Below are 13,018 nucleotides of genomic sequence, written 5' to 3'. Positions count from 1 at the left end.
CCTCGATGTCAGCTCCCCCATCTCTCATCCATGTCTCTTCCCGCCCCTGGCTGAAGCTTTAGCCTCCTTCATGGTGCTTTGGTTAAAATTACACATTTATTGCCTCCCAGGGCCACAAAGACAGTTTGGGTGAAGGCCTGATGGCCCTCAGAGAAAGTCTAGCAGCCTCAAGTCCAGGGGGCAGTTGAGAAGCTGCTTCAATTCTTGCTATTATGATACCAGTCCTTTGGCACACTCCAGGCTTCAGGTTCTTGCAGTCCTTCTTTTGAACTTTCTCCATGAGGGGTGCACTGAGGGCCCCTATCCACGACCCCCAGGTGCCACGCCCTGCGTGGATAAGGCAGTTCCTCCTTGTATAACCATGCGGTTGTTGTTTCCCAACTGTATTCCTTGGCAGTTAAAGATGGTAGGAAGCCATGGCCCTTTAAGAGAGAGAGTGAGGATGGTGGGAGGATTAAGTGGCTGGAGATTTATAGTAAGGAGAGCAGCAGGATGGAGGGGCAGCGACACCTCGTGTTCACCCTGGGGAAATGCAAGTGTGGGGTCTCAGTCTTTCCCTTCATGCTGCACCTTCAGAATTGGGTTTGCAGAAGCTAAAGGAGTGGCAACTAACATCTGAGACTCTGATGTTGTTGTTCAGTCACTCAGTCATGTCCGGCTCTTTGGACCCCATGGACTGCATTACGCCAGGCTTCCCTGTCTTTCACTATCTCCGGGAGTCTGCTCAAACTCAAGTCCATTGAATCGATGATATCTGAGACTTTTCTGATGGGAGCCCCTCTGGACCGACACAGCGACAGTGGGATGGAATTTAGAGGTTCACAGCGCTGGTGTTGGGGCAAGTCCAAATGCCCAGGGGCCAAGTTGGCTTTGCTGTGTGAGCTCAGTGACTGTCAGTTTCTTCATTTACAAAATGAGAAGACTGGGGTAGGTGGGCTCTAGCCCTTTCTCATTTCCCCTCCCCAAGTACCCTGGATCTGCATTTGGTCTTAAGGAAGAAGCCAGTGGGAGACTTAAGCGGGGAAAGGAAGGAGTGGGGAGTGGGTACCTGGTACCAGGTTCGGTGCCGGCCCTCTGGGAGGCCAGCTGGTGTCACGTCTCTCAGCCCCCTACGAACAACACAGGGCTCTCAGGCTCCCTGTCCTGGAGCCTGTTCCCTTATGGCAGACACCCTCAGCCCCAAGTGTCCCCTGGCAAGAGGACAGGATTCACAGGAGTCCCAGCGCATCCTGTAGTCCTGCCAATGTCTCACCTGACTCCCTTGGGGTCCAGGACCTGGGGTCCAAGCAGAGGTGGGGCAGGGATTCTGGTTTCTGAAAGGTAAAGTCTCTGGAGTCTGAGGAGGTCGGGCTGTCGAATCTGAAGATGTCTCTGCTGTCCAGGCAGGCGGAACCTGCTCTCTCTGGACCCTGATGCTCTCAAGAAGGTTTGTACATTTTTCAGGAACAGAGCTGGGGCACCCTTCCAGATTCAGGTTCATCATTTCAGAGACCAAGGGATCATGGCTTCCTGTGGTTTTCCTAGGACCATCTATTTCTGTCCTTTCCAGGCCTGGGCTGTTGCTGCCCCTGTGCTCAGAAAGGAACTCCTTCACCTGTAAGGATGGGGAGCTGGCTGGGCATGGAGGTGGGAGAGCTGGAGTAAACCCAAGGGAGTTGGGTCCATATCTGTTGCCTGGGAACTCAGGGATGGGGTGAGGAGAGGGGGGGATCATAGGCAAAGCTTAGAGAATGGTGGTCAGCATAGGGTCATTGAGTGGCCAAGGTAGCCACGTTGTGCCATCCTGCCCAGCTGCTGGGTGGTGGGGATGTTGAGCACTCACCATGGAGACTGCATCATTCATCTTTCTATCAGACACATCTCCTTTATTTACCAGATCAAGGACTTTCTTGGTGTTTGTTCGGCATTCTAGAGAGAAGGGAGAGTGGGTGGCAGGTGAACAAAATTTCTTTTCCTGGGGAAAAGCCTCTGCTGGCCTATCTTGACTGCCAGCTGGATGGCCAGCGCACCTTGGAAGGAAGGTCTCTTCTGGGGCTCATGGCTCCAGCACTGCTGCATCAAATCTGTCAGTTCTTCCAAGCCAGGAGTCTCAGGCCCAGACGGGGGCAGCTCAGTCAGTGGGGGCCGGATCTGCCTCTCACACACTGCTTCCCGCACCAATGATGTCTGGGACACTACTAGGGTAGGGGTGTGTATGTGAAGAGAAGGCATTCAGAGTATGATGGCTACCCCATCATGGGCAGGGGTGGGGAGTGTAGGAGATGTGAGGAGGGAGTGGGGCAGTCTGAGCAGGTAAACAGGAGGAGGAGGAGGGCTTGGGGATTGGGAGATTGGCGGCTTGGGGGAGGGGGGCACCTGAGGTGAAGGATCCCAGAGTCTGTCTTACTCTCAGCTTCTCTTCCGGCTAGCACTGCCCACGTTAGGATCCCAAAGCTGCAGGAGACACAAAGCTGAGGTCTGACCCAACTGCTGGCAAGATTCCTTTCCATACGGCATCCCTTTGAAGGACCCAGACAGGTGTAGAAATTGGGGATATATGTTTGGAGTGGGTGCCTTACCTGTAGACATCACTGGCCCTGGAGGCCTTCCGGTTTATATTAGCCAACAGTTCTGGGGCCAAGTAGGCTGGGGTGCACCCTGACTCCCCAGATCCTGCCCCTGACTGTGAGCCACCCTGAAATGTGGACAGGCCAAAATCTGCCACCTGCAAAAGGGAGATAAGAAGGAGGAGATAGGTGAAGGAACAAAAGGGAGATAAGAAGGAGGATATAGGGAATGGGCAGGTCCAAGAAACTCCCAGAACCCTTTTCTTACCACCACCACCCCCACCAAAAGGGCAGGCCCAGCCTTGTAAAGATGGTTTGGAGGGTTAGGGGAAGGGTGGGACCAGTGGGGCCCCTGATTGGAGGTCTGGGTCCCCTCTCCATGGCACTGGGTTGAAGTCTGAGTCTCCCGGGCTAGATCAGCTACGGATCTTTGGAGGGCCCGGCGGGGTGGACCTGTGGAACTGACCACATTGGTCAAGGCCTCTATCACCTGGTGTGGCAGGGGCCAGAGCTCCAGGCTGGGCCTTGACACTTGGGCAACCCTGTGTCCAGAGGGAGATGCTGAAGGTATTCAGGAGACAGGGCTGCAGCAGGTACAGGTCCTATGTCCCGGGGATGGGGTTGGGGCAGCTCTGGGGCAGGACTTTGTCCAGAAGATGGGCTGACCTTGGCGTGCAGCTCTGAGTCTAGTAGGACGTTGGAGGGCTTGAGGTCCCGGTGGAGAAGCACTGGGTTCTGGCTGTGCAGGTAGCACATCCCGAGCACCAGCTCCTGCAGCAGGCGGCAGAGGAGCCGCCAGGGCCGAGGGCACTGGGGCTGTAGCAGCACCGCCAAGGAGCCGTTCTCCATGAACTGAGTTACCAGAGCCGGCCCAGACACGTACTCCCACTCTAGCTTCTCGGTGACCCCCAGCAGGAGCAGCACATGCTTGTTACGCAGACTGGACATGGCCTTCACCTCTCTGGATATGGCCTTCCTGCGTTCAGGAGAGGGTTGCCGTCAGCTCTGCTCCTGAGAGGTCCTTCCCGGCCGCCCTCAGGCCCCGCCCCGCGGCACAGCGGCCCCTCCTCCCCGGCCCAGCCTCCTGGACCAGACCCCGGGTCGGGTCACTCACGAGTTCACGATCTTGACCGCCACGTCTAAGCCCCAACTCCTGTGATGTGCCCGGAAGACGGAGCCAAATCCGCCCTTGCCTATTAACTCCGGGTTCTCCAGTTCCTCGATGGGCACCAGCGGGGCTGAGGCACCTTTGGGCCTGAGAGAGGGGGGCCAGGTAACCAGCCGGCCGTGGCCCCAAGGCCTCCCTGCTCCCCTCCCAGCTGCACCCCTCTAACCGCCCCCCCCCCCCACTCCGTGACGGCTCAGCGCTGTCAATTCGAGCCCCAGCCTCTCCCCTGGGATCCTCTGTGCCCTGGTCTTGGCAGGGGGCGCATCCATATCTCACTCTGCACTCACCATAACGTAGAGCCAGACATCAGGCTGGAAGATGAGAGAAGCTCCTGGAAGTTGCAAGCCCCCAAGGATGAAAGAGGGGTTGAGGGCTGGGAGAGGGGCAATCTCCAGGCTCCTTCGCGGTTCCGCTTCCAGCTTCCCCGGGTTGCTCTCTCGGCCTGAACCACTTCCTTCTTTAATTGATGCCTCTACAGTCCCGCCCCGGGGGCGGGGAAGGGCACAGGGCAGAGTGCAGAACAGAAACTAGTGCTGTTCCTAGGATGTCAGGTCAGGTAGAGTTGTCGCTGGGTGTCCTCGCCCTCCAGGAACCCACAACCACCTCCCACCGCTGGCCTCTCTCCCTTCTTCCTCAGGATTCCCAGCTCCAGCGCCAAGCCTGGGATACCGCGGCGGGGCTGGGGAGGGGGCGGTGGCGCTGGGGAGGATAGCATGGTCGTAGGCTTCCGTTCTCCCATAGCTGCCCTAAGAGTATAGCTAACACTTCTCTAAAGCTCACCACATGCCATTAGCTCATTTAATCCTCACATCAACCCTAAGGGGATAGGTACACTTTGGTTACTTCTTTATAGGTGAGAAAGCCCTGCATTTAAGTACCCGGCCCAAGCTGACCTGGAACTGACGTCAGAGCCTGGCTCTGAACCCTGAAGCTTTGCCATTTTCACAAGGGCGTCAGCAGGTGGGGAAGGTGTGGAGCATTCAGTGGTCTCTATTCCTTCCGCATACAGACCTCTCCCAGGGTGCTGTGGTCAGCTAGGTGAGCTGGCCCGCCCGAGAGTTGCTGACACTGGGGTGTACACGCCGTGGAGACCCCGCAGAGTCTCTCTGGACTCTCTCCCCATGACCACTCCTCCACTACAAGTTCTCTGCTTAATATTAATAAGTGTTCCTGACAGACATGCTCTGGACTAGGGTCTTGGAGAACTCAGGAGCTTGGGGAGACTTCAGGATTCAGGGTTGACAAAAGGTGTTCAAATTTTACCTGCCCAAGGCCTGACCATAGCTGCAGGTTGTGGAATTAGATACGAGCAGTCTTAGGTACTCAGTCCTTCAAGGGGAGACTCAACCCTGTGGGTCATGGGCCAAGACTCCCTGGAAGGTGCTCACCTTGTGGAACTTTCCATCCTGCCCAGTGGTCCATGGATTCCTCTAGCCGGAGCAAGAGTGGCCTGCAGTTAACTGTGGTTTCTCCAGAAACTGGAACTCCAGGATACACATCTTGTATTCTGGCAGAGTCAATGCATGCCATTTTTGACCTATTTAGGGAATTATTAAACTGTAGTCTCTTTAAAAGCTGGTACAAGGTATGTACCCAATAAATATTTGTTGAATTAGATTAATAAACGAACAACCCAAACTTTTTGAGGCTTCACTGAGATGCTAATCATCCTGGGTGGTGCTCCATACTCAACCGAGAGGCGATAGGAAGTTGGGTTTCTTTATGGTTTGGGTCTCTTCATGTACCTACCTGCACAGTTGACAGAATTCATCTGAAGTCTTATAGTGATATGGTGGTATCTCACAGAATATAAAGGCATGTCTGGCAGTCCCTCAAAAAAGTGTAGTCCAGGAGCTAAGGGCCATCAGAGAGGACAGTCATTCCTTTGATGATTCTTTTTGAGTTCATGGTCTCAACACCTGGCCTCCATTTGAGGAGAGTAGTCATAAACGATTAGAGGTGCATTTAAAAACCTTTTACAGCTAGATTTCTCTAGATTGACATACGAACCTGGGAATCGGAAGAAGTTACTGTGAAGTGTAAGATTGGGGATGGTGTCAGAACCTATAATAGTTTTTGACTCAAAATAGACCAACTTGGGCTTCCCTGATGGCTCAGTGGTAAAGAATCTGCCTGTCCATATAGAAGACACAGGTTCGATTCCTCGTCCAGGAGGATCCCACGTGCTATGGGGCAACCAAGCCCGTGTGCCACAACTACTGGGCCTGTGCTCTAGAGCCCACGAGCTGCAACTGTTGGAGCTTACGCACACTTGAGCCCATGCTCCACCATAAGAAAAGCCACTGCAATGAGAAGCCCTCGCTTCGCAACTAGAGTCTTCCCTGCTCGCCGCCACTAGAGAAAAAGCCCACACAGCTACAAAGACCTAGCTCAGCCAAAAATATATAAAAGTACCCACTGAGTTTCCAGCAAATGTATGAAGAAAAAAAAGTCCATACTCAGGCACATCATCAAGAAATTTCAAAAAAATATAAAAAACAAACCAAGCGTCTTTAAGAGAAGGAGGGGTGGGAAGAGGAGCCTGGAGTGAGTGCCTGAGAAGACCTCCGCTTTCTTCCTCCAGCAGTGGGGAACTGGCAAGGCAGAGCTGATTCCTGGAGTTTGAAGCTCTGGCCTTTTGCGAGGCCGGGTACACCTGACCCTGGTTGTCCCAGGCCTTTGGAGTCTATTTGGGTGTCTCTCATCCCTTCAGTTCTTTATAGCTGATTGTCTTCAGTGACCTTCAGCCCATCCTTTGTACCTGCTCTAATTCCCTATTAGAGGAAATTAGAGTGCAAGTGAGGGGCAGAGATTGTGGTCTCTCTTCTTGCATATTCTAGCCCTAATTCTCCTCTGTTGTTTGATTAAGAGATTTCAATTGTAGACCAAATTGTATTAATTGAGGTGACAGTAAAAAAGATTGTGGAGAATTTTTGTTTTCCTTCGTATTTGACTATTTTATATTAACAGGTATCACTTTTATAAACAGATAAAGAAAGAAAAAGGTTATGATGTATGCAAAGATTTAGCCAAAGAGTCGGGATATTCACTGAAGTGTTGTTTAAAATAGTGAAAAAATAGAAACTTAAATACCCAATAATAGGAAAAAGATTGAATACATTACACAGTGGAAGACTATGCAGTCATTAAAATGGTGCTCTAGACCTGTATTTATTAGTGCAACAGGTGTTTATCATATATCAAAGGAAAAAAAAGCAGGTTACAAAACAATATATACCATATAATCACATTTTTTTTTGTTTGCTTCAAAAATTCTCTTCCAGTAGTGTGACAGAGTTTACAGAAGCCTCCCATGGCAGCATACCTAAATGCTATATAAAGCACAACAAACATATTTTAAAAGTAACTTGGTGAGGTCCCGAGGAAATAAGGATAATCTCCCAAGTGCGTTCCCCTGAAACAAACAAAATAATACAAAGCAAAAATGAAATAGTAAGTAAACAGAGAGGTCAACTAAGTAGAAACTTAGAGCTTTGGGAAGTGGGTAGGGGTAAGAGAGTTTGGGGGAGAACCAGAGAGTAAGCCATACAGCCTAAGAAGATGAAAGAGCTAGATGTGAGACAACTCTATTCCCCCCAAAGCTTGGACTCTCAAGGGGCTACATGCTTAACAGAAAGGAAGAATTCCACCTGCTTGCAGAGGGAACCTACAAGCAAACCTATCCAGACTGCAGCACTAGATGTCAACATTAATAAAAGTGTTAGCTTCCATGTGAGTTCTGCTAACATAGGGATTAGAGGTTGGAATTTTAACTTTCCCCTTTTTTAAGTAAACCATAAGCTTAAAACGTTAAATGGCCCTATGTTATTAATGCTCCTTGAAGTCCAACAGAAGCAAATGGAATTCTCCCTAGAGAAAGAAAACATCTTCAATCCAAACTTCTGGATTAAATTCAGCCAAATATAAACTCATCAAAAAATTACTGAAAATATGTAAGGATTCAAGTCACCACAAATGAGTATCAGCAGGAATGATAATCAACAGGCTTAAATCTTTAACGGGTCCAGAATTTGGAACAATCAGATGAAGAATCTGAAGCTATTGGGAAGTGTTTAAAGAAACAGAAGATGGAATAGAAAACATAAACCAGGAATAAGAGATTATAAAAATGCCCGGAGAGATGTAGGAAAAAATAAATTATCAAGAAATAAAAAATTCTATGTAACCATTAAAATTAAAACTGCCATACAGAAGATATAGCTGAAGAAAGTACACTAAAAGGTGGATCTGAGAAAATTCATCAGAATTCAGCAACAGAGACAAGCTGATAAAAAGAAGTTCAGGCAAAAAAAACGAGGTGGTCTTTCAGTAATCAAATTGGCTTCTCCATGAGGAGAGGAGAAAGAAATATGGGGCAAGGCAATATTTGAGGAGCAAATGACTGAAAAATTTCCAGAATTGATGAAAAATAGGAATTCACAAATATAGAAAGCACGATTTATGCCAAGAAGGATGAATTTGAAGAAATCCACATCTAGACACAATTCAGTAAAACTGCAGAACAATTAAGAACAACAAACTAAAGGCTAGAGAGAAAACACAGATCATCTACAAGAAATACAGCTAAACCAGTGATACAATTCTCAACAGCCACTAGAAACCAGAAGACACTGGAATGATTCAAAGTGCTACAATAAAGGGGGGAAATCTATAAACATTGAATTGTATCCTCAGTAAAGTTATTTTTAAGACAAAGTTTGTCTTTTTTTAAAGACACTTTCAAATAAGTGAAAACTGAGTTTAACACCTTCAGAGTCTTCTAAAGAAATTTCTTAAGAGTCACCTAAAGAAATTTCCAGTGGATGTGCACCAGGAATACGAAGAAAACCTACCCCAGATGGAACATGTGAAATGCAAGAAGGAATATCAGTTTTCTCATAAGTTCAGCCACAAAATCATTTAGCATCATATCAGACTCAGAGAAATGAGAAGGTGTGGTTCGCTGATTTTAAAAAGGATCTGCTGGGACTTTCCTGTCTGTCCAGTGAATTAAAAACCGAGTTTCCATTTTAGGGGTCATGGGTTCGATCCTTGGTTGGGAAACAAAGACCTCACATTGCCACATGGCCAAGAAGAAAAGAAAAAAGCAAAAAGGATCTGTCACCAGCAATTCCACTTCTGGAATTGAAATTCCACTCAAAGGAATTGAAAGCGTGATTCAAACTGATATTTATACACGAATGTATTTATTGGTGAGATGCAAGCATTATTTACAATATTAGTTGTAAATGCTGCATTATTTGTAATAGCCAAAACGTGGAAACAACCCAAATGTTCATCACTGAATGAATACAAAATGTGGTATATGCCATACAATGGAATACTATTCAGCCTTAGAAAGGATTAAAATTCTGACACAGGCTATAATGTGGATGAACCTGGAAGCTATTATGCTAAGTGAAATAAGCCAGTCACAAAAAAGACAGATATTGTATGATTATACTTTTATGAGCTACCTAGAATAATCAGTTCATAGAGACAGAAAGGAGAATGGTGGTTGCCAGGGGCTAAGGGGAGAGGCCATGAGGAGTTACTGTTCAAGTGGTACCGAGTTTTAGTTTAGGAAGATGAAAATTTCTGAAGGATGGTGGTGGTGGTTATACAACAACATTAATGTACTTAATGCCACTGAACTGTACACTTAAAAATGATTGAAGCGGTAGATTTTATGTTATGTATGTTTCACCACACCAAGACCTGCTAAAAATGTAATTCCATATATTAGCTAGGAAGATATGAAGATTTCTATTAACATTTAGTTATTTGGTTTGAACATTAAATTTTACTGGGAAGAAACATTAAACTTTAGATACATATATATATATATATAAGTATCTAAATGGACAAATAGAAAAATGTTTAAAGTGATGGATGGTAGGTTTGCAGGTGCTTTTGTTTTCTTATATTTTATATTCATATTTTTCTATGTATTTTTAAATTTTTATTTATTTATTTGGCTGCCCCGGGTCTTAGTTGGTGGCACGCAGGATCTTCATTGAGTCGTGCGGGCTCAGTAGTTGTGGCCTGTGGGCATAGTTGCTCCAAGACATGTGGGATCTTAGTTCCCTGACCAGGTATTGAATCTTTATCCCTGCATTGCAAGGCAGATTCTTAACCACTGGACCACCAGCAAGGTCCCGTTTATCTGTATTTTCTAACTCTCCTAAAGTGAATTTGATGGACTGCAAGGAGATCAAACCAGTCAATCCTAATGTTGAATCCTAATATTGAAATCAGCCCTGAATATTCATTGGAAGGACTGATGCTGAGACTGAAGCTCCAATACTTTGGCCACCTGATGTGAAGAACCAGCTCATTAGAAAAGACCCTGATGTTGGGAAGGAATGAAGGCAGGAGGAGAAGGGGACGACAGAGGACGAGAGAGTTGGATGACATCACTACTGGGCATGAATTTGAGCAAGCCCTGGGGATGGTGAAGGACAGGGAAGCCTGGTGTGCTACAGTTCATGGGGCTGCAAACTGAGAGACTGAGCAATAACACAAAAGTGAATTTATGAAAGTTATTCGGTCGGGCTACATCTCAGCCTCCCTTTTCCCCCAGGACTGGAGGTGCAGCGGCTGCCCTCTCCCACATGTCACTGCCTTGACCTGGAAATCCACTCCGCTGCTTCCTCTTGGCTTTTGCAGCTATCCATCTGCTGGTGTCACATTGAATACCTGATTGAAGTTGGTTGGCCCTTGGTGTTCCAGTGAGGAATAGGGTTTCGACAGACAAAACCCGGGAGAAGTGATTCCAGCAGAGAGGATGTCATGAGCAAAAGTGCAAACTTTACAGGGTGAACTTTGGGAAAGAAAGGGGTCTGGCTAAGTCGCCTTTCCCCACCATAAGTCATTATTATCATCAGTATCGTCAACAATGATAAAAAGCTAGTGTTTTTTACACTTGATGGTTTACAAAGTCCTTTCACGGAATGTCATCACAATTCTGAGAGGTCAGACCTATTGTCAAATTTTGTAGATGAAGAAACTTTTTTATTTCTCTTTCTCTCTCTCTCTCTTTTTTTTTTTTTGGTCTGGATGTGAAGAAGAAACAAGAACCTCTGTTACTGTGGCAGGGCAGGTCCTCCCCTCGCTGGCACACGGCTATCTGCTTATCAGGGGAAATCTTATCCCTGCTCCCAGCTGCTGAAAAATACCCTCCCCAGAGAGGGAAAGAGTACAACTATGGGCAAATTAACTGTCACTTTGGGAGACTGGGCTGCATTCTACTTAGAAAAGTCACAAACCAACCAACTCCCACCCCCCACTCCAGGGAGCAGAGAAGAGTTATGGAGAAAACGTTCTACTTGGAGAGGAATCTATGGTATTGTGATTTATAACAAGAAACAGTTGCTCTTTGACCCCATTCTTGGCACAGAGCTCCTAAAACACTTGGAATTTCCAGTGTTGAGAGAGGAATGTTGCTACATTGATGAAGTGACTTTTGGACAGCCCTTAGGTACCAAAGGGATGGGGGCTGGTTGCCAGAGGGACCAACCTTGTGATTAGAGTGTTGGAAACTTTGGTACCTGATCCATCTTCAAACTCTGGATCAGAGAGAGGGGCTGGAGGTTGAATCAATGGCAATGAATTAATCAATCACGCCTCCACAAACCCCAAAAGGTTGAGTTTGGAGAGCTTCCAGGTTGGCGAACACATCGATATTCAGGGAGAGAGGCACCTGGAGAGGGCGCGGAAGCTCTATGCCCTTTCCGCTGCACCTCACCATGTGCATCTTTTCCATCTGTCCGTTCCTGAGTTAAATCCTTTTCTAATAAACCAGAGATCTAGTAAGCAAAATCTTTCCGTGTGTTCTGCATTGCTCTAGTAAATTAACTGATACCAAGGCAAGGTTTGATGGAAACTTCAATCTATTGCCTGTTGGCTACGAACCCAGGTGATAACTTGGGGTTGAGACTACTATCTGAAGTTGGGGGAGGGGCAGACTTGTAGGACAGAGCCCTTCACTACCTTGTGGGATCTGATGCTCTCTCCAGGTAGTGTCAGGATTGAGCTGAATTGTAGGACACACCCTGCTGGTGTCCCAGAACAGCTTGGTGCCGTGGGACACCTGCCCCTTCCTGATACACATTGGAACTGGGTCCAGAACCTTTAGGATCCCTCCTGAGGTGGCCCCTGCTTCTCTCTGCTTTTGGATTCATTTTGGAGGGAATCCTTTTCAGTGCCCGGGGCATGCTCTTCTCTTTTAGTGTTCCAAGGAGGACAAAAGCCGCTTTTCACTTGTTTTCCTCAGCAAAGTGGAGAGACTGATGTTTTCACAAAGAACTACTCTGTCTAGGGCCACCTGCCTCAGCAAATGGAATCTCTGCTCACCATTGGTTCTTCATAGAGTGGGTTTGGCAGAACCTAAGCTGCCTGTCTGCACCGTCAAGGCAAGGGAAATTGGAAGGGTAGCTTCTTTTCATTCTACCTTAGCATGAAGGGACTACAAATATTTTGAACAACCATCAATGACAAGTGTCCATACATGTTGCTCTTTAGTTGCTAAGTCATGTGCGACTCTTTGTGACCCCATGGACTGCCACCTGCTAGGCCCCTCTGTCCATGGGATTTCCCAGGCAAGAAGACTGGAGTGGGTTGCCATTTCCTTCTCCAGGGGATCTTCCCAACCCAGGGATTGAACCTGCATCTCCTGCATTGGCGGGTGGTTTCTTTACCACTGAGCTACCAGGGGAGTCTGTCCATACACAGACAACCGTAATTCGCCTTCTAGTATCAGGGTGGAGTCCTTCTCTCTTTGCTTTCTATGTCTAGTTAATGCTGATGATTTAATTTCTGTGCTCTCCTAGCCTCTCTCATCCCAGTAAGGCAGCTTTCCCAGCTGAAAGCTCTGCTCGCTCTCTCTCTCATAGGGAGTTAACTGTCATCTAGTGGTCAAAGGTCCAGGCTCTGAGGTTAGGCTACCTGGAACTTAATTCTGCCTCTGCAAGTTACTAGCTGTTTGATATTTAACAAGTTACTCAATTTCTCTGCGCTTCAATTAATTGTACTACCGCCTGGACTGGGTTGCTGTGAGGATGAAATGAAATAACACAGGAAAGAATGCAGCCCATTTCCAGGTACATGTTTTGTGCTTAATAAGTGATAGGCACTAATACAGTCAGTATTATTGTGTTTCCAATCTGAGAAACATTGCTAATTCACTATTTGTAGAGCAGAGAAAAATGATTGCACTGCTGCTCAGAGAAATAGCTAGCTTTTCCTTCTGGTAAATTCCCAGCCCCACCCTTTCCTCCCAGGGCCCCTTTAATGACTCACCCCT

General features: G+C 47.4%; 1 protein-coding gene across 1 annotated transcript; it reads right to left on the bottom strand.

Moving 5' to 3' along the window:
• Nucleotides 1–77: 77 nt before the first annotated feature.
• RIPK3 (receptor interacting serine/threonine kinase 3) lies at nucleotides 78–4,177 on the bottom strand. Its single transcript, XM_020880972.2, is given in 11 exon segments — nucleotides 78–302; nucleotides 304–422; nucleotides 1,049–1,109; nucleotides 1,253–1,594; nucleotides 1,823–1,908; nucleotides 2,010–2,177; nucleotides 2,387–2,433; nucleotides 2,559–2,704; nucleotides 3,213–3,522; nucleotides 3,661–3,801; nucleotides 4,002–4,177. Coding segments are annotated over 11 exon segments (1,545 nt in total). The 5' UTR covers nucleotides 4,022–4,177; the 3' UTR covers nucleotides 78–197.
• Between the last annotated feature and the right edge of the window lie 8,841 nt (nucleotides 4,178–13,018).

The sequence above is a fragment of the Odocoileus virginianus genome, chromosome 6, assembly GCF_023699985.2.
Source record: "Odocoileus virginianus isolate 20LAN1187 ecotype Illinois chromosome 6, Ovbor_1.2, whole genome shotgun sequence".
NCBI lineage: Eukaryota > Metazoa > Chordata > Mammalia > Artiodactyla > Cervidae > Odocoileus > Odocoileus virginianus.
The sequence above is the reverse complement of the archived record's forward strand: the minus strand, read 5'-3'. Positions and strand labels throughout refer to the sequence as shown.